Source organism: Citrus sinensis, chromosome 4, assembly GCF_022201045.2.
Source record: "Citrus sinensis cultivar Valencia sweet orange chromosome 4, DVS_A1.0, whole genome shotgun sequence".
Taxonomy (NCBI): Eukaryota; Viridiplantae; Streptophyta; class Magnoliopsida; order Sapindales; family Rutaceae; genus Citrus; species Citrus sinensis.
Window position 1 is genome coordinate 4,044,650 of NC_068559.1, and position 22,397 is coordinate 4,067,046.

General features: G+C 33.8%; 2 protein-coding genes across 3 annotated transcripts; one reads left to right on the forward strand and one right to left on the reverse strand.

Annotated features, from left to right (window-relative positions):
- The first annotated feature begins 3,020 nt into the window (after nt 1-3,020).
- Nucleotides 3,021-8,576, forward strand: LOC102627870 (patatin-like protein 6). 2 transcript variants are annotated; one of them, XM_006485799.3, is made up of 3 exons: nt 3,026-4,644; nt 6,297-6,581; nt 7,801-8,576. In XM_006485799.3, the coding sequence occupies exons 1-2, from the start codon at nt 3,532-3,534 to the stop codon at nt 6,564-6,566; spliced, it is 1,383 nt and encodes a 460-aa protein (XP_006485862.1). In that variant the 5' UTR covers nt 3,026-3,531; the 3' UTR covers nt 6,567-6,581; nt 7,801-8,576. The 2 variants fall into 2 exon arrangements, with proteins under 2 accessions (XP_024956778.1, XP_006485862.1); XM_025101010.2 differs by lacking the exons at nt 6,297-6,581; nt 7,801-8,576 and adding an exon at nt 4,772-6,221 and having other exon boundaries at nt 3,021-4,644.
- A 7,046-nt stretch (nt 8,577-15,622) lies between these two features.
- On the reverse strand, nt 15,623-21,984 carry LOC102627582 (chorismate synthase, chloroplastic). The gene is made up of 13 exons (XM_006485798.4): nt 21,607-21,984; nt 20,778-20,928; nt 20,495-20,571; nt 20,321-20,379; nt 19,776-19,859; nt 19,584-19,676; nt 19,037-19,117; nt 18,066-18,197; nt 17,746-17,848; nt 17,513-17,607; nt 17,352-17,417; nt 16,419-16,503; nt 15,623-16,079 (listed from the first exon to the last, which is right to left on the reverse strand). The coding sequence occupies exons 1-13, from the start codon at nt 21,752-21,754 to the stop codon at nt 15,925-15,927; spliced, it is 1,329 nt and encodes a 442-aa protein (XP_006485861.1). The 5' UTR covers nt 21,755-21,984; the 3' UTR covers nt 15,623-15,924.
- Between the last annotated feature and the right edge of the window lie 413 nt (nt 21,985-22,397).

A 22,397-nucleotide genomic window follows, 5' to 3' on the forward strand; every position in this document is an offset into this window, starting at 1 on the left:
TCAATACAATATTAATGCCCTCATATATATCTTATATACTACTAAGTACTGATATGTTAAATATGTAAAGTTTAAAATTTAATTAATTTCATATTTCTTTAAATTTTTATTTATTAAATTTTTTAACTTATGTCTAATTTTTAAGGATTTGCAGTTGAATGAAAAAAAATAATTTTTTATGATTTTTTTTGTCTAAATTGGAAAAATGTTTAAATGAGAAGTAAATATTATATTCCAAAAGTATCTCTGTTAAATATACACATTTCTTAAAATATAAAACCTATTCTCTTTATTTTTTTTGTGTTTTGATTTAAAAGACATAAATATCAAATAACTATGTTTAAGTTTTTTTTATTTATAAAAACAAATAAGATAGCACTTGTATTTAGATATTAAAAAAAAAACATATCATTAAGATATTTATATTCAGACCCATTTAAATTTCTGACAAAAACATAAAAAGACTAAAAAGTAAAAATCCACTTGGAAGTGAGAGCTTCACATTAAAAAAAAAACTTAAATAGAGAGTTTAAATATAATTTAGCTAAAATAATTTTATAACATTATACTATTTAAGAATATTATCAAAAGACTCTTTTAATTTTACTTTTTAAATGATTATTTGCTTATCTATATAGTAAATAGAAGAGTGAAAAAGCGGAGATTGTTAGTTTCCTTCATATTGAAATCAATATATACCATTATCCTTTTATTTTCATAATATTCATCAATTCCCCAAACATAAAAAATCTAAAGAGAAATAAGGGTAAATGGGTAATTTACTCATTATTGATCTCGGGAATATAAAACTTGTATTTATCATAAAAAATACTTTAAAATAAAAAATTATAAGAAAATAATTCTTATTAGTTTTTAAATTATTTTTAGTATTTATTTTTTATTCTTATCTCAATCTATGTGATTAAATTAATTTATAATAAATATGAATAAAAGTGCATTTAAAAATGAGGGTAATTTAACAATATTCTTTTATTCTTTTTATAACATAACTTTAAAAAGTTTGCCTATTAAAGTAATTTTATAAATTTTTAATAAAAACTCTTATTGAAAACCAAACAACTAAAGTTTTTTTTAATAAAAATTCTATTTATAAAAATTCTATTTAAATAAGTTCTACTTAAAAAGCTGTATCAAACTGAGCTTTATCCATGCGATTTCTTCCGTCTTTGTCGGCAGCTTCCTTTGACAATCAAGACCTACATCAAGGTCAGTAGAAATCGGTCAACAAAAGCTAGCTGAGACCACTGCCATTTCTCTGTTGATAATGTTGTTACTGGGAGGATGGTGTCATGTGAATCCAGCATCACTTGGATCGGAACGAAATAGGTTGAAATGATTTGTTAGGAGTTGAGAATGAGAGTGATTAAATAGTTTGTTAATGAGGTTTGCAGTGATGGATGATGAAGCACACCACGATGTCGTTTCTGGAGAATTTGAGAAAATGGTTTGTTGTTGTTTTCGTGAAGAAATGGCGATTTAGTGAGAGGAGGCGTTGACGAGTCGTACGACAGCTTCCATTGGATTGGCGCATATTTTTTTTTTCCCAGTTTCAGAGTTACAAATAGTTCAAAATGGTTGGTTACCAAATGTAATTGAAGAATTTGATCACTTAACACTGACCGATTTCAAGTTGTATTACTTATACTAAATTTGCTCAATTTGGCTTTAGTGAAACTGAATTTGAGTTTGAAAATCAACTATCAATGGAGGTTCTACCTGATGAATCAACCATCCAGCATGAATTTTTTTTGAACATTTATTTAGGGCAAAATTATAATTTTTTATTTGGATGGCAAAATAATTATTTGTCCAATGTTTCGTTAGTTCTCTTAATAGTACCTATACAGAAGTGAACGGGTGTAAAAAAATACTACTTTAGGTGAAATTGAGAAAAAAAAAAGACAATATTACTTTAGGTGAAATTGAAGAAAAAAAAAACGTGTATTTAAAAAAAAAACAACAAATAATTGGTAAATAATTACCTAAAATATTATTTAAAGAATATTGTGAAACATTTATCATTAACGTGACTCTTCACATAAAAAATTAAATCTTATAAAAGAAAATTCTTTTAATATACCACAATCTAAACATTGTCGAATCGAAAATTTTTATTATTTTAATTGAATTTCTTATTATTTAGTAGTGCTGATACTCTGGGATGCCGTATTTTTAGAAACGGACGCTGACACAAAAAGTTGCTCGGGTGATTTGTAATTGTGCAATTATGAAAAAAGAAAAAAAAAAAAACTACTCAGCCAAAGAAAGAAAAAGTCTGTTTTGTGAACTGACATCAGATTTGACCGCACTTATGCCCTCAGCACGTCCACATTTTGCATCTATGTAAAGTTGACCCCACGATTTAACTATTTTCTTTTTCTAAATCAATAAAAAATAAAAATCATGAACAAAAATTTGCACAGGAAATTAGCGAAAACTAGCAAAATTAGTGCGTCTCCAGTCATCTTGCCGACGGAAAATTGCAACGGGGTCCACGCGCAACCACAAGCGCGGGAGAAAAATTAAAAAATATAAACAAAAGTAATGTTTCGTTTTTTAATTTTTAATTTTTTTTTTATATATTGGAACCGGACCGTTGATCACGGACCAATACTGGACAAACAGTATGGGCCATGAGATCGAGGAAGATTAAACAACCGTCGGTCACGTATTGGGCAACGATTAAAAAATAAAATCACAGCTTCAAACCCAAAAACGGTCGGATTTATTCAGATAAATTATCGAAATTCGTCCTTTAAAATTTACAAGAAATTAAACATCTCTACAAAATTATCAGTTATCCAGAATTTGTCCACGTCATTTAACTCTGTCAGCAAAACCGAACAGACGGATGTCTCTTACAGAAAAATTTTAAAAAATTAATACCGGTCAAACATGTAAAACGGTTAATTGATAAGGACTAATATGAAAGAAATAGTAAATTTGCGGGGATGAATTTCATAATTCTTCAGGAAAAAAAAAAGAAGAAAAAAATATAATAAAATAAAAAAACGTATATAAATACAGACATGCTCTGCAAAACAACTGCTGTGTTCTTTGCCTCCTTTCTCTGGTTCTTGTTTTGGCTTTTGTATTATTATCATCGAGTTTTTTTGTTTTTGAGTGCAAGCTGCCTGGTCTGGTTGGTTGGATTTAATCTTCTCACTTACGTGTATATTTACTGACATAGCCCACGTTTAGCTCAACCATAGCTCTTAGCTTTGGCGTGGTCTCTGCTAAAAGAGAAGAAAGAGACACAGAGAAAGTTGAAGTTTGAATTGATAATTGATTGAACAAAAAGTCTTTTCTTTCTTTCTTTCTCTTCTTTTTCTGGTGTATATATATATTACTTCAACGTCAGTGAAAGATACAGTTATTGTTTTTGCTTTGCGTCAATTCCGAGGTTTAGAGTAATGGAATGAAATTGAAATTTTTTTTATCAAGTTATTACTGAGGAGGAATCTTGAAGTAAAGGGAAAAGAAAGAAAAAAAGAAAAAGAAAAAGAAAGAATGGCCTGTAATCAATCTTCGGAAATGCAAGAACCAAGTATCGACACGGATAAGCTAAGCTACGAAATCTTTTCAATCTTGGAAAGCAAGTTCTTGTTCGGCTACGATGATCAGAAGCTTTGGATTCCCAAACAGATCCCTCAGACGACAATGGAACCCAAACCCGAGGCGGAGAACGGCGTGTCGTCTATCAAGAACCAGCGTGGCAAAATTTGTATACTCAGCATAGACGGCGGCGGCGGCATGCGTGGGATTCTCTCTGGTAAAGCCTTAGCTTATCTCGAACACGCACTTAAGTCCAAGTCCGGTAATCCGAACGCCAGAATAGCCGATTATTTCGACGTGGCGGCTGGCACTGGCGTCGGCGGTGTCTTTACGGCCATGATTTTCGCCACCAAAGGTCAAGACCGCCCGATTTTCAAGGCAGATGACACGTGGCGGTTTCTTGCTGACCAAGGCAAGAGGTTTTACCGGCCGTTGTCGGCTTCAAGTTCGGGGAGTTTTCTGAAACGAATTTTCAAGGGCGGTTCGGGCTCCGGTTCCACCGGTGCTGCCTCTGGGGGTCTGGAGAAGGCCGTGAAAGAGATGTTCACCGAGAAAGGCCGCAGCTTGACGTTAAGAGACACGTTAAAACCAGTGCTGATTCCGTGTTACGATCTGTCAAGCGCGGCGCCGTTTTTGTTTTCCAGAGCGGACGCGCTTGAAACGGAGAGTTTTGATTTTAGGCTTTGGGAAGTTTGTCGCGCCACGTCATCCGAACCAGGTTTGTTCGACCCAGTCTTAATGCGGTCGGTGGACGGTCAGACCCGGTGCGTGGCGGTTGATGGTGGGTTGGCCATGAGCAACCCGACGGCTGCAGCAATCACGCACGTGCTGCACAACAAGCAAGAGTTTCCATTCGTGCGAGGAGTCGAGGACTTGTTGGTGCTGTCGTTGGGGACCGGGCAGCTACTAGAAGCTAGCTATGACTATGACCAGGTCAAGAATTGGCGGGTCAAAGATTGGGCTCGACCCATGGCTCGGATTTCTGGTGACGGCTCGGCCGAGTTGGTGGACCAGGCCGTGGCCTTAGCGTTTGGTCAGTCTAAAAGCAGTAATTATGTTCGCATTCAGGTATGTGTAATGGTCCCATATCAAAAACGTTTCTGATTCTTGTGTTTTTTTTTATTATAGTCTTTTAAGCAACCAGTTTATTTCACAATTAATAAAATTATAAAATGATCGATCTTTTCAATTTCAGCGTTAAGAGTTTACAGCTAATAGGAGAATCGATTTTTGGTTTAACATTAGTGGAAGAGACAATAGGAGCCAGGCTGGTGGGGTTAATGGCACTTGTCTTAGCTTGGGGGGAAGGAGATGATATGTTGGGGGGTGATGGGCATTGAATAGGCGGCGCATGTTTTATAAGGCCTCGTATAATGGGGTCATTTTGTGGCCTCAGTTGCCTTGCCTGTAAACGTATGCACAGTAATAGCAGCAGCAGCCAAAGCCAATCAGAGCAATGGGGACCTGTTTCTTGTTCTTTGGGTTTATGGTGGCGCGCTGCTTTTGCTGTCAAACGATGGATTTTTTATTTTCTGTGTTTGGTTAGCTGGCTCGAGAACTTAGGTGGTGCTGTGGTTTTGTTTACTTGTTTCAGCTGACCAAAGTTAACACCCGTGCACTTTAGCATGTTCTGTTCTTAATGGGTTAATGTCTTTTCGGTCAAGGTGTCAGTCACTTTCGTAACCAGACCCAGAGTTGCTGAATTGTCTGTGAAAATTCATTGGGTTAGCTTTCAATTCAGCTGTAAATTGGCAGTTTTTTTTTTCAAGAAAATTTTCTTTCAGACTATTTCTTTACGCCAGAAACTGAAACCCACGTTACCCAAGAAATAGGATTGATAATGGGATATATTCTTTTGGCTAAAATTTTCTTAGAGCATGAACCATGTTCCGAAATGTTGAACAAAATAATTTAAAAGATATTTTTTGTGGGGATATTGTGCCATTCAAGTGGGTGAGATTAGCTGGATAGTTGGGCGATTTTGGATTTGTTAGGAGTAGGGAGAGTGCAATGAGCGGTCATAAAATTCAGTCATGATTGATCATTTGATCTTCCTATATTGATTTGAAAATATGCTTCCGTAATTATGGTTAGCTTTTATTATTAAGGCCTCTTCTGATCTATTACTTTTGTGTGCTGTCAATGTACCAGAATAAGGTCGCTGAGTTTGCTATTCTTGTGCTATCCTAATGTTGGGCATCCAATGTTTATATTATAGAAAGGAAAGGAGAAGTTTGTTTCAATTTGGGTCTAGGTTCTGGCCACTTGAATTTGGGATACAAAATGGTAAAATGACCCAAAAGAATTATTAAGATTGTAGATAATGCTGCAATTTGCATGCCTTTCTGCGGCAAAATTTGCTCTTTCTGTTACAGTTTTTACCATTTTGATAGTGGAGTAAAGTGGAAAAAGGAAAAAGTAGAGCACTAATAAGAGGTTGTAGACCAAAACTTGTTTAAGTATCTATTCTAGTGGTCCACTGAATTTGGTTTGGCTAAGTGGTTGAAAACGTGGCTGTAATTAGACCTAATGATTGATCACAACTGCTGAATTTTGGTAGCTTTGAGTCCATATATATATATATATATATATATCACCTCTTATTTTCAGTTTGTTGTAATGTGCATAAGCATTTTATTGTGGAACAATTTTGCATTAAAGTCAGTTTGCTTGAAATATGCAAGCATTATGCTGATTTGCTATTAATTTTGGTACCTCAGGCAACTGGGTCCAGTTTAGGCTGGTGCGGACACAATGTTGATGTAGACCCTAGTCCCGGCAATGTAAAAATGCTGATAGGGGCAGCTGAGGAAATGTTGAAGCAGAAAAATGTTGAGTCGGTGCTCTTTGGAGGTAAAAGGATTGCAGAGCAAAGCAATTTCGAGAAACTCGATTGGTTTGCCAATGAACTGGTGCTTGAGCATGAGAGGAGAAGTTGCAGAATAGCTCCCACTGTTGCTTTCAAGCAGGCCACTTCCAAGTCCTTATAGACTTAATTAGAAAAGGTATTCAATTGTTACTATACATTTTCATGCATCCATTTTATCTAAAGAAAGCATCATAGTGGACCCTAATTGAGTGGAAATAATTAAAATGTAGACCCTTCCGTATGACCATGAGATGGAGTCCTTTAAAGGATATTTTTCATTTTTTAAGTACTAAAATTCTTGAAGACTTGATTTTTCTCATCCTTCTTGGAAATCCAAATTCATTTTTTCAACTACGAAATGTCTCTATCAATTGAAATAAATTTCACCTAAAAAAGGAAATGAGCACATAAATAACATGCATATTTGATCTTTCATTCTTCATTTTGGTATATCCAGAATGCATTCCACTTGTGTAAACCTTGCTATTGTCAAACTAAACTTTTCTTTCTGCCCAATTTTGACGACTTTGTATAATCACGACTCACAAGCAGGTATTAGAATTGTCAGTTAGTGTTATGGTGACCCATCGTGGGCTCGCCTTGTCTTTTCATTTTTCTATTCAAGAGATGAAACCTTGCAACACCTTGCGGTTGCTGCTGCTGTTGTTAAGTAACAAAAAACAATAAGGCAATTCGCGAAATAGTTCTTGTGGGGAAGATTGCCCCCAAGGTTGTCGGTTTACCGACACTAATTCATGAGACCCTCCCCTCAAAAGGGTGTTTTGGTCATTCAATACAGAATCAAATCATTTAAGGGTGGCCAAAAGGCATCTCCATGGTCCCGAATAATGTTTTTCTATTATCATATCTGGTTGGACCTTTGAACTTGAGACCATCAGGTGAAGAAGGGCATTAATGTAATAACAAATCGACACATAAATTTCTCTTTCAGGTCCTTAAAACGTATCCATCATGATTTAGGCAGGTGTCCTTGTTTCTTCTTGTTCTCTGTACTTCTTTACTTCATATTGTTCCTTCAAAGATTAAAAGTTTGGCTTATTTTAATTGGGTGCTTAATTAAAATATTTTATTTACACTTAGCTTGTGATTCCTCCATGCGTCTCATTGGTGTCTTATTCTTTAATTCTTGCTTAAGGTAGAGGAGAAGGAGATTGTCCCTTTCTTGAATTCTCTTTTAAACAGACAAGCAAAAAAGCAACCCCTTGCTCGTACTACATTCCAATCTTATTTTTGTGGGCCAGCATGTGTTCAAAATCATCAGCATATATTTCATGTCTGTATTTGATATTATTATTCATTATTAAGTCCCCTGTTTCTGATTATGAATTTTGCAGGGTGAAAAAAATATATTTAAAAGAAGAAAAAAGAAAGAAAGAAAAGAAATGAAGAAGAAAAGGTGAAGTGCGATGGCAGCAGCTTTTACTTTTTGGAAGTGAATGAATGAATATAGGCAAAGAAAGGAAGAGGAGCTCCGAGAATTGAGTGAAAAAGACGAATAGTGTAAAAACTAAATATGCGTGAGAAAGGAAGATCTGAGTGGGATATTTTGCCTGGTAGAGGACAGGCATTGTGGCGTCCACTTTGCCTTTTGCCTCTGATAAGTAACCAAGCAAAAGCTAGTGTTACCTCTCAGCTTTTTCAAGGTCAAACTTATGCAACAAATCTGGAGTGACCCTTTTCATTTTAAAAAATGAAAATATTTTTAGGGTTGGGGGGAACAAACTGTTATTATATTGTTTATTTTCATCTTCATGTAAGGGTTCGTGCTGGGGCTAATATCTTTTGATCAAAAACCAGAGAAAAGTATAGTGTTTTTTTCTTTTTCTTTTTCCCCCTTTTTCCTTTTCTTTTTTTTGGGTTTAATTTTAGGAAGTGTAGTAGTTGAAGGAACTGACCGTGTATTGGTTACGAGGATATGTGGGATTGATGTATTTTTAATTTACGTTATTTAATTTGTGTGAACCCAATACCCAAGTTATTACTCTGGATTGGGGGTCCTCTAATCTCTAGGTGATTTGAAAATAGTCATGGTCTTATGATTGCTTAAAGCAAGAAAATTGTTGAACTTTTTTGTAAATCATTTTTAATATCAAAAGGAGTGGTTGTGGTCCTTGTGGTTAGTGGATAATATATACATGAGTTAGGACCTAATTAGGGATCGCAATTGAAATTATTGGATCCAATTGTTCTTAAAATCAGCACACGGTGGGTTCTACTATGCAGATTTTAAAATTGAAAAAAAATAAGTCATTGAATTCATTAGATTTGAATCAAATAGCATAAATTAGAATTCGAGATCCCTTATACATATACAATGGTGCTCGTATGCAGACGCCTACACAAAATTTTAATATCTCATATTTTATTAAAATAAGAGATCCCCTAAAAATAACAAAAATATACACTCTGATATACTATAAAATTAAATATACTATATATATATATATATATATATATATATTTACCTTCTAATTTAACTCATCTCTTATTAGAAAATTACACATTCTTTCTTTATTTGGGTGTTGTGTGTGTTAACATGCACAGTTTATCTCTTATCGACTCAGTATATGAATAAGGAAATGATATAATTTATAGAGGTCGGTAATGGATGTTGAAGAATGATGCATGGGTTGCTAGGGTTTGAAAATTCTTCACGGAATATGCGCATGCTTTGTCTTTGGCTACCTTTTTAGGGCAACTTAATGCGATATCTCTTTCTCATTTCATTATTCTTCATACGCCAGCAATATATATATATATATATATTGTGGTTCTCGTGTGGAGCACTAGTCTTTTAGATGAAGACCAGTGATCTAATAATAATCAATAAATGATAAATACGAAATTAATCGGGATCGAAAATATTTTGTATCCAGTTGATGGTGACACAAAAACACTCGGTCTTAGCCCATCTAGAAGCCAATGACCACTCGAATGGTGTCAATCGTAGCATCAAAAGGATAGCCCGTCGGTGTAATAATTTAGTTGGCCGTGAATGCGTTTTGCATTTGTGATGATCTGGGTTTAATAATAAGATAAAAAAAATTAGGAGCTCTTTGGTTGAGTAAAGCCTTTTTGTTCCTATCCAAACATTGTAAAAAAGAAATAAATAATAGCAAACGTTAAGTAGTTTACTACATTAGTAAAATTGAGAGTTTGAACTCTTCCGGTGTGAAATGCATTTGTGGGAATATGTTTTTATTTTTATGTGGGAGTAAACATTTCTTTTATGGTAGTAGATTTTTGAGTTGAACTTCGTCTAAATTGCCTCGAATGAAAGTCCGTGGACTCTCAATTTTGATTTTATTTATCAATACAACCAAAACTCTGAGAAAAGAAAAATTATTTGGGAAGCATCAAGGAGTTGGTGGTGCTGACCCCCACAGAGAGTTAACAAAATTATAATCTCAATTATGAAAACGTCCACGGGTGTCGTCAAATCAATCAAAAATCCAATTTGCCCCAAAAATCTTGTCAACAAACAAATCAAGACACCCACTTAGCTCGATTAGAGACAAATTACCCCGCGTAATAAGGCTTTTATCAAAATTTAGTAATTTACTTACACCCACCAAGTTCTGTAATTCGTGCATGAAAACATTCAAATTTACTCCTTACTTTAATGACAAAGCTAGTGTGAAGACTTGTTACAAAGTGCTTTTACCTATGAATTTATGCCAACTTTTTTTTTGGGGACATTTTTTTGATATTGCAATCTTATTTATGTCAAAACCCTATCTAGCTATGTCCTAGTCTTTGATCCTTTCCGTCCTATATCCCACCAAAAATTTCCTTTAACCCTTTTTTGTTACCTTTTTTTTTTTTATCCTTTACGTTGTTGACCACAAAAAGTATTACATGTTTCAATCAATATAGATGACTAGATGTGGTGAATAATAAGGGCTTGCAATTAAGAAAGCTAATTAATTAACTGCCTTATGATCTTTAGTGCTAAACAAAAATAGTCTTTCTACTAAATTTGATCAATCATACTCGCATATATAGTGGCCAATAAGTGCTAAAAATACTCCTACTATTATTATTCACATCACATGGAGAAAAAAAAGTATGTATAATTAATGCCTTCATTCGTGTCTGTCGGTGGTTATATGATAATATTGCTTAACCAAATTTTGATTAAGCAAAGAAACTAAATAAAAGGTTTCCGAGTTATTTGATTGAATAAAATAATTAGCTATTTACGTGCTTGCACCAATAATATCAAAATGAAGCGATATGGACCGTCTAGTTTAGATGATGAGGTGATAGCATTAATTATATTATTTTGCTAAAAGTTATTTTTCGGGTGCTAAGTCCTTGTTAAATCAAATTTATAATATATGTAAAGGGTATGTTCCTTTCTGTCAGCTACTCAGCTTCTCTTGGGTCAATTCAATTATGGAATTATTGGACACTTATCATCATATACACACCCTACAAGTTTTGTTTCTTCGTAATATCAACGTTTGGTAGCCCATTCTTCTACTGTTATTGTTGTCCTCTCCTGATAATCATCTAATTATTATTATAAATTTTCTAAACCTATTTCTCTTTCTTTCTCATTTTATTCCACTCTTAATCAGTTTCAATTATTTTAGTATACACATACAAACACCATATCTAGTCTAAATTTAAATTTTACTTCAAAATGTAAATTTGAAACTAATCGCCAATATCTGGCTACAATATTGTGTAAATTAGAGCTGGACAAGGCGGCTAATTTCAAAGCCACATTTTTAAAATTTGCATCAGAACATGATAATTTTCATATGTATACAAGTTAAATTTAAAAGCATTATGCGGTTCACGGGGTTAAAGATAAACGTCCTTGTTCATATTATATAGTATGTATTATATCATTCTTATTACTAATTTTTTAGACCTTAAGAAATAAAATTATATAAAATGGAAGGCATACTTTATCAAATTTGGAATCTTACTTTATGGCTCTCATTATCAAAGAGTTTTAGCCTGTTGTATTATTATAGAATTAGAGACTATTCTCCTATCCACACACGTCCTACTATTACTTTAATGGATTAGGATTGTGATTTTGCAAAAGCGATCCAGACAAGACAACTTGTTAAATAAAAAAAATGGTATCAGTGACAATTACTCGTACTTTTTGTCGATCCTCCCCTACTTTATAGTACCTGATTTCTTTTATATTTCACTATCTTTTTATATATAAAATGTATATTTACATGATTAGATTACTAACTGCTAACTACTAATTAATATCTTCATATATATATTTGATTGACTATTAAGAGTGCTCGTGTACTATAAACTCAATAGACATCTAATCATATATTAACACGCACGACATCACATACTATATTAACCTCTATAAGTAAGTAAATAATAATAATAATAATAATAATAATAATAATAAATTAATTAATTAAAAAAGATAAGCAACATAATATAGCATAAATGCAAATTGACTGGTAAAAAAAGAGTATAATTTATAAGTCTATCTTAATTTTGAAAAAAAAAACTGGTGGGTTATTATTGTTGTTGTTAAGGAAAAAAGAAGCAAGAGAAAGAGAGAGAAGTAAGAAGAGAATAAAAAAAAAAACAGAAAAAAATCATCAATAGAGGAGAATAAAAGATTGAGGCAGCAACCACGTAAAGAATAATGAAAGTGAGTCTAGTAGTTGGGAAAATGATTAAAAGTTAGTTCAGCTTATATTATATCGTATGCGACCGAACAAGATATATTATAAATAATGATAAAGAGGTGAATTAATTAATTTAAATACTGAATCATTCAATTAAAAGATGCGAAATCGATTAATCTGAGAATGATGGGGGAAAACGAGAATCACGTGTGCGGTGGTCTTGTAATTTGCTATTACGTGCCGTAGTCGGAAACCTTGTGTGTTTGCTTTCAATTACTATATTTTCTAAGAAATTAAATAATAAAAACTTTTTCTTTAATTTTTTGCTCTTCTTATATTATAACAATATGCCCCCCCCCCCAAAAAAAAATTGATTATGTTTCCAAAAACTTCACTAAGTAGGTTTTAAACATTTTTATTCAACTAGCCACCGATTTATATTTTGTTGATTGATTTTTCAATAATTTTATTTGATTGACTATTAAAAATAAAATTTATATTTTTACCCACCTTACCTTACCTCTAAAAAAGAATAGCAAAAAAAAAAAAAAAAAAAAATTGTGTTTTGCTAATTTTAAAACATCATTATCTTAGTAATAGGAGTTCTAAAGCAACCAACATAAAAGACAGAGCCTCCCAGTAATTTTGGACTTATGAACAACTAAATGTAGGTATTGGGCACTTTCAAGAGAGTATTTGGATTATGACATGTTACTTTCCAACGAAGGTTCTGCCTTTCGCCATTATTTTGGTACGTATAGGGAATTTTTTTTTTTGTTTCTCCAGTTTTTGTTAATGCAAGATTATAATTTGTAACATGAAATACTACAAATTTTCAGCATGTAGTTTAATGTTGGCAGAAGGAAAAAAGAAAAATACTGCTTCACTTACGAGCTCGTCAATTTTGCTTCAATTGATATGATAACACTCCATTCTGACCTTTTTTGTTTTTTTAGGTTAAATATTCAAATCTTTGTGTGCTGTACAGAACGAAAAAAAAAAAAAGGGTATAATTGAGAGCTCCAAAATTTTCAATAGAATGTGAGAGGCGGAGGCTGTTATTATCATACAGCTGTTGTACTGTATGATTATGATATTACTTGATGGACAGATGTTGCAACATCGTACGACCAATCTTTAAATAAAAGTTAACAACCACAGCTAGAGATGCTAATGCTTATGAAATTGAAAGATTAGATGTTGGACCAAGACAATTAACTGAAAACAAGTCAAAATTTTTATGACAAGAAGCTAAGCCTAAGGGGGGGGGGGGGGGATGTATGTTCTAGGTCAAAGTATTAGGGCGGCAGATTTAAAGTAGATGGAAGACAGATAAATTCGGTTCAATGTATAGCAGCAAAAGTTTGACCATTTTTTACACCTCCGGCATCCAAGCAGTAGCTACTTTTGTCTGCGTTTTAACAGAAAACTAGTTGAAAGAGAAGGAAAGAGATTGTTTTTGCTGCTGCTGTTCGATTTTGAATACGCAGCACAGCAAAAGTTGTTGAACAAGTGCTGCCAAATTTTTTCTTTGACAGGAAATGGAACATGATGTAACAAGTGATTTTGTCAAAGACAAAACTGTCATCTACTTGAGCACAAGAAGTTCAAAACGGTTGGAGGTTTGGAGTTTCTTCCAAATTATGAGTTCATGTCTTCATTTTCACCTTTTTTTTTTCTTTTGTCCGAATTGTAATTATCTATTGATATATAGTAATTTCAAATTTATTGGGAGTTCAAATACGTAGATTTTACAGTATATATAGCATAAAAATCTGTCGGGCATTAGTTAAAAAAAAAAAATTTACTTTCGCAGTTAATCTGAGAAATATTTACTCAATTAAAATATAGGAAAAGAAGTCCATGTAAGAACTTGAACGCCCAATTCACCTTGGAGAAGTATTAGCAATTTGGCCCTTAATGATTAAAGGAAAGTTCGCGTTCAGAAGCATTGGGCTGGATTTAACAAAAACGAAGTAGAGTAATCTTAAATGCACTCCTTGCTATTTCTCAGTACACCCAGCCTGATAAATTGTTTATTAGGTGAAATCAAATAAATGTCCTCTATACCAATGGACATTTGACCCAGTGGGAGAACCCTTACACTTACAATGTTGAGTGCAAGGGTTCGACTCTCCATAAAAGTATTATGAATGTTAATTTTAATCCTCCCTCAATTATCAAATAATTGAGTAGAGCCAGTCTATCCCTCACGAAATGTGAGTAAAATGGACAATCCTTGAATATTTAAGAGGGTAGAGCCAATCTATCCCTCACGAAATGTGAGTAGAGTGGACAACCCTTGAATATTTAAGAGGGTAGAGCCAACCTATCCCTCACGAAATGTGAGTAGAGTGGACAACCCTTGAATATTTAAGAGGGTTTAAAAAAAGTTTAAAGAATCTAGGCAGCTCTTCAGAGGAGTACATGCCATGAAGGTCTCAATTGTATAATTTGTTTGTAAATAATAATTGTAATATCAGTAACAGTTCTGTATAACAGTAATGCTGTATTTTTTTTTTTTTTGCAGTATTAAGAATGTAAGAAATATGTACTGTTCGGTTTAATCAATGATACACTTAATCTTTATTAATAAAAAAATTTTAATCATTTTCAAAATAATATAGCTAGTTAACAAACTGATTTTAAATTTAAAAATAAAAATAATAAGAGATAGGATAAAAAACATCTCAAATTCTTTTATTTGAAATTGAGTTCTTGAAAAATTCTTCTATTGAATTCATGACACATTAAGTAAGTTTCGTTGCATAATGTTTATGTGTGCATATTCGTTTAGATAAAGATAGTGTATTCAAATATAATTGAAATATAAAGTGGGTTTTGAAAGTTAAAGAGTCTCAATTAAGCTGCAATTTGTCATTCACCATGCTTTCACAACAGTTAGAGATCTATTTAAAGGTTTGTATAATAAGAGACCTATTTCAAAGTTTGCACAATAAGGTATCTGTTCTAACAATCGAAGAGGAACAATGGATTCAATTCCAGCAAGCAAAAGATATCTTGTGTCAATGTCATTGTCATAGGACCTTCGCAGATTTTCTCTTAGTTGCCGAAGTTTAAGTAATTTACTTGTGTATTATTCTAAACGCATTCCTAGATATTGATTGGATGTAGTTAGTTAGTTCTCTCTGGATTAATAATATTTATATTGGCAATTATTTGGTTACTGTATTTACTAGATGATAAGAAATTTTTAAATTGATGAAATTGTACTAATAAAAAGTGGATGCACACAAATTGGATAAAGAAATTAGAACTTTTTAATTAATTAATTAATTAATTATCATTATATTAAATTACATTGGATGAATGGCTAAGATTAAATCACTTAAATTTGAGGATCCACAATAATCCCACCATCAATACTACAAAAATACATACCGCATCAAAGAGAAATCCACAAAGTAATTAAGAAATCTCTATCAAAAAGAAATCAGTATATATCAAGTTTGAGAAGAGCTGGTGTTGTTACTCAAAATTATTTTTGCCGAATCATAATGCCCAATGAAAATTTCGAATCAATGATCCGCAATAACTTGATTCCCAATAAATAATGGCAAATACTATTGCTTCTACAAAATAATTTATTGTGTATTTTTATGTTACAACAAAACGCAAAGGAATCCGGGGGTTGTAACATCCTAATTAATCATGAATTACAACGAAAACACTCTTTATCGGGAAAAAAAAAAAAAAAGAGTGAAGGTAATGAACATTTTGGATTCGCAATGCCAAAGTGCCTCACATTAACTGGAAAAAAAACTCAAATCAAGGATAGTGGCAATGATGCTTAGCTTAGTGCTTCATTACCTTTCACATTTGAAAGTTGGCTGGCGCTGGCTCAAGCTCTGGCAACTTCATCGTTCCTTGCAAATCCGGATTGATCGGAAACAGATGACATTGCGCATGCTGTGCCATCAATTGGTCCATGAGCACCAAAGCTACCATGGCTTCGACCATTGGTACCGCTGCCACAGCAAAGCCACAAAGACACATGAGTGAGATTTCTTTTTCCATTTCGTACAAACTTACCATTTTAATTTCCGTAAAACATGAGATTGGGTGACATTTAAAAACACTTCTATTACACTATACAATATTTACTGCCATCTCAAAGGAAACCAGATAACAATTCTCAAGGATTTGGGAAACCATAAGAAATTGGGAGAACCATTGAGGAAATATACTGCTGTCACTTGATTTGGTGGATAATATAGGAAATTGGAAGAACCATTGAGGAAAAATTTTTGATATCAAGAGAGGACTACATAATAAATTAAGTGTAGATCTACCAAACAAGTACATACCTCGTGGGACAACACAAGGATCATGACGACCGCGGGCTATAAGTTCTGTCTCTTTCTTCTCTCTCGTCACTGTATTCTGTTTTCTCTGCAAAAGTATCACAAATCATTTAAACTTTTAAGAATGAATGTTTCAAGAATCTAATAACAAGTGCTTTAAACAGGCTTATATAAAAGGGAAACAGGCAAATATCTTAAGCTATGTGCAAAGTAGAAAGTTAAAGCAAGCCGTGCGGTAAATTTTACCGACACAGCAAGAAAGTATGAACAAAGCACATAGACAATTTGTTGACTCCACAAAAGGAGTATATATGACAACAACAATTTCAGACGTGATATGAAAAGTGGATATGTAGGTACAAGAGCACTAGCAGCACCTCTTTTACTAATACCCCATATGGAAGATTTTGTTCAAAATGTCGATTTAATAATATAGGAAGCAACAATAAGAGCTGCAAAACTAGGACAAGAATTCATGGCACAAGAATCATAATCAAAGGAACCATCTATCACATTAAGAAATTACAACCATATGGCAATCATAGTTAAAGGATTAAGATGGATAAGCAAGAAAAAGCACTCTTGACTGCATGTCAACAAGGTGGTGTTCATAACGTTATTAATAATGAAAAAATGACACCATTGGCTTTCTATGACAAACATATATCAAGATTAAGGTTCAAGACCTGCAGTTCCTTAATAGTATTGCCAAGAAAATGTCAAGAACAAAGATGGATATGAAAGATATGTGGTAATGAAAATATCAAGCAACCATATAGAGCATTAACGAGTAGGCAAAAGCACCAACAGCGCAAAAGAAGGCTTGCTGCAGATCCAGAGAAACAGTATAAAACACAGGCTCTACATGACTATAGGCAATGTGGTGCCAACATGAGAGTTAGTCTTTATTGAGAGAGGCAGAGAGATCAAACTTACGCCAATTGTAGATGTTGGCTTGAAAGCTATCCTCATGTTTATGATTTCCCCATTTGATATTCCTCCCTGCAAGCCAACATAAAAATCCTGCTCGGTATAACACATTTCTAACATTTTACTTCCGAGATGAGAGAAACAAATCACTTTTAGTAAGCACATACCTGAATCCCACCAGACCGATTTGTTCTTGTCCTGATATTTCCAAATTCATCCGTGTAGAACTCATCATTATGTTCACTACCAGTCAAAAAAGTACCTGCAAAGATTTTCATCAAAATTTCATTAAAAAGAAAATGCATGCATGTAATTGCATTTCAAGTAATCATTTTCCGGCCAACCAGCTCAATTTATAAAAGAAGGCCAATAAATACAAAGTAGCAAATAAATTCTCAACCTGCAAACCCACTACCAAATTCAAAGCCCTTAGTAGCAGGTAACGACATCATGGCTTTAGCTAGTTCGGCTTCAAGTTTGTCAAAAACCGGTGAACCGAGTCCCTGGCATACAATTATAGAAGTACTTCAACCCTCAGCAGAACATCCACATAAGGTATAAAAGCCACAAAATGAAGAACTTTCAAACTGGCAACAATTGACGTGTATACATTGACATATGCATAATAATCTGTGCATGAAAACATGGACATAAATGAAGTGCATGCGACCATTTGCAAAGAGTGTGTATGTGTGAGTGAGAGAGCTAGATAGAGCATACACGAGGGCAATTCCTAACAATGCATGTAACAACACCACCAACAGAATCCCCTCTCACTCGGACAGCATCAATTGCAGCAATCATCTTCTCAGCATACTCAGGATCCGGACATCTGACAATGTTACTCTCTACCTGATAAGGAACATTCAGAAAATAATTAGGGTGATAAGGAACTCATAACGAAATGTCATAAAAGGGATCCAGAGAAATGGACAAGATGCAACAGTTCAAAATAAGATAAATAGTATCAACCGAAGCAAGCAAAGAACCCAATGATAAAGCACATTCCATGTTATTTAACACAGCCAACGACAACAACATAGTGTCACCATTCTTTTTTTCTTTTTATAAGAAACTCAAAATTATATTAAAGATAAAGAGTCAATATAGTGAAGTGGACCAGCAGTCCACCAAGTAAGCGAAAAGCTAAAATTTGTCTGTGCTATAAAATATACCCTAATCACCCTCTACAAGGCTAGACCAGCTTGATACCTCTAAAAACCCCCTCCCAACCATTAATAAAGATAAACAAAGATGAATCTTGGAAGTTGGAAATCCTTAGAAACTGAAGCAAATGTGAAGGCAGAAGATGAACTCCCCACAATTCTTTAGCATATCCACATTTTCCTCCTAGAAAATACAAAATTTATTTCCTGCCATCTTATCGAAAATAGAGCTGACACTGCTTTCCAGAGAGTTTTAGCCTTTATTCCTTTACGAAAATTAAAGGAATTTTCCATAAGAAGGAGAGTCACAAGAACAGTCTTACCCTTTTGAAATCAAGAACTAAAATATTTCAACCAAGCTTTTGAGAAGCTAGAATAATCAAAAAGCATACATGCAATGAAATGAGAGAGTACCTGATACATGCATATATACCATTACTCTAAAAATATTTCAGGCGTGCCTCTCAGCAATTACATATTTACTGCTTTGAAAATGCATATCTTATGATTTAATATCAGTTATACCTGATCAAGTGTCAGCATCTCATGATCAACCACGTCCTCCGGAAGCACAACATTGTGCGCTTGAGAGACATAAGCAAGAATCTGAAGGCACAAACATTAAGGGAAAGGTTTAGCAAGAAACCATGGCTAAATTCCATCAATAGCAGAACAGAACATTCCTTTATCATTATGTTATGTCCAAAAATATGGTTAAAGTTCTGATAAAAAATATAGATAAACCTATGACAAACTCACTAGCCAGTGGATCCCAAGGTTTTTTTGCCCAACAAATAGAAAATTATAAACTTGAATTAGGAAATCTGAATTCCAAATAGCCAAATACCAACATCTAATTGAGAGGTAAAATCACTAGTATGATATCTTAACTTAATGAAAATTCTTCAACTTTGGCATATTTTTTAATTTGAAAAGGGTATCAAATGCAAAAAACAAGCATCTCAGCAGTACTGAACCAACTAGAATTTTTATGTATAATTCTGGAATCATTGCCAACAAAATTAAAACTAACAAGAAGCTCAACCATCAAGTCATGAGAAATAAGGCAGACCTCAGTTCCTGCAAATTGCTTCAGAATTTTCTTTGCAACAGCTCCTGGTGCAACTCTTCCAATGGTTTCTCTAGCTGAAGATCTACCACCACCCTTCAATTACACACATTGAAATCAAATGAATCGGGGCCAACAAATTCCAATTCATAAAATTTTAACTTTTTATCTTATGATGAATCTAGAAATTAGTACCTGTACTGATCTCACACCATACTTCATGTCATAAGTCGCATCTGCATGAGATGGCCTGTAAGCTACTGACATTTCACTGTAATCCTGGAAATACAATTACATGATTATTGGCCTTCTACTATTAAAACAAAAATTCACATATCAACTGAGTGAAGTGTTTCTCAGGCATATGTGTAGTTCTGTCATGAACTTCATATGCATTACAATCAAATTGTGTGATCAAAATTAAAATGAATCTCTAGATTCGCCTATAGACACCTAATCATTTTAGTATTTGCAAAATAACTGCCTTACAGCTACTTTAGCTTATTTCATTTATTAAAGAGGGGTATAATGGAAAATCCCATGAACTACAAGACAACAGTGATATTTTCTTGTTATACACAATTTTGAGACCTGAAATGAAGCCATCCCAGAATACTAAGCTAACATTACAAATAAATAATGCAACTGGAAAAACATGAAAATAAATCCTAAAAAATGATCTTTGGAAAGCAATTAACACAGAAAAAAGCTCACATCAGCCTCTGGCATAGAATACTTACATGTCCTCTCTGATCAGTATTAGGTACAAATACATGGATGGGTGTTCCAGTGGTCACCCCTGCAGTAATTTTTTTTCATAAAACAGTCAATTTATAAAATTGAAAGAAACAAAGTATTTGCTTCTTTTTATACAACAGAACAATAAACAGGCAAAGTATTTTGAATAGTCAGACCTTCAGAAACTCCTGAATATATTTTGCATGTATCAGTCTCCTTTCTAGGTGTTGTAATTCGGCTCTGGCCTGGCCTCCTGGACACCACAATTTTTAACATTAATCCTTGGACAATTTTTTAGGGAAAATTTTAACATGATAGAGATGAATGAAACATGCAACAACAAATAGGAACACAAAGGTTAAATGTATTGTACAGTTTAAATTCTTGACTGCTGGTATGTTAGATAATGCACAATGGAAAATGAAGCACAAAAGGCAGCAGCGATAACAAAAATGCTACCTTCTGTCAAGGTCAACCTGCATATCAGCTTCTGAAAGAGGGATCCTGGGAGGGCAACCATCAATAATACAACCAACACCACCTCCATGAGACTCTCCAAATGTTGTGACACGAAAATATGTTCCAAATGCACTCCCAGCTGCTTTTACTTCTGCAGGTATCCAAGATGTGAGGACTTAAAAGCTTTTAAAGCCAATCATACTCTACGACTCTAAGAACAGAAATCAAATTAGCTTTGAGACAAGGCTTTCCTTTATCTTCCACTAGCATGAACAAATGACAACAAACAAGTCCACAAATCCATGAATTCAATTTGTATATCTTCTACCATGGACTGACTGCCACAAGATAACAACTGTCTTACATTGTGCTTGGAGACGTCGGTCCTCAAGTTTCATAAAGAAAAGGATCTCTAATCAGATCCAATTCGAATTCTACAGCTAACAAGGACATCATTTATTGGAAAAAGATATAATAGTGATTACTGATCAACAATATGGCAACTTGGGGTTAATCGAAAGCTACAAGACCAATAACTCTTAAACAAGATATGGTTACTTTTGATTCCTATCACATCCTTCGAAGTTGATAATGCTGTAACAATAACAGAGCCAATACAAATTTCATATAAACAAATGCAAACTCTAGCTGTAAATAAAAATTTCTAAACAAAATGGCAAATTTTTCAGCTCATCAGCAGAAACTTCTATGAACTTCAAATATTCAAACATCAGTAATTGGTTATTGATACGCATCAAACTAACAACATAAGTAAACGAAAAACTGAAAACACAGCATTCCACATAAAGAGAGAGAGCCTCAAACTCACGGAGCTTCTTTGGGGTACGAGAGCGGATCAAGATTTGGACGTTAGGTGATGGGAGTTGTCGTCGAAGATCCGACGGCAGAAGGGAACCCAACGACCCATCAGTTCTGGGAGCTGCAAGAAACGTTTTTGATGCAACAGAAGAAGCCATTGAGATTGAAAATGAAGAAAGATTCGAGCTTTTTGTTATGTAATTATTTTGGAAAGGGTTGGTGGGTGCTGTGGGTTGGTTTGTGAGATTAGTGAAGTTGGGTCGTTGCTTGCTAGTTGAGTTAATTAAAAAAAAAATAAAAATTGCCGAACTCACCAACCCTTTTTCCCTCTTCTGGTCTTCTTCATAATCCAATCATTTTTCATTTTTTATTTTTTGGGTGGGTGGACTTTGCTGGTAGGTGGTGGGAAATTTTTAATTTATCTACGGGTAAATATTAAATACAATACAACTCACGTGCGAAAAAATGAGGCATAAAGTAATGTTTTTATGCCAAAAAAAATAAAGGTTTTTTTTTGGCTTTATATTAACTCTTTCAAGCTTTTATGATCTATAAAATTAGAGATTTTTTCACTTTTCATTTTACAAGTCATTTTTATATCTCTTCATGAGATATTGTTGAAAAAATTAATTGGAAAGGCTATGTTTTTGTGAAGAAAGGGCACGGCGGCCCCGCCCGAGGCATTATTTAGGAATAGTTCACAGAAAGGGTACTAGGTGAGTATTTTTATTTTGTATGGTTCAATTCAATCAGCACTCCAGCAGTCAAAGATTGTGTGCCAATTACGATCTCTTATACTGC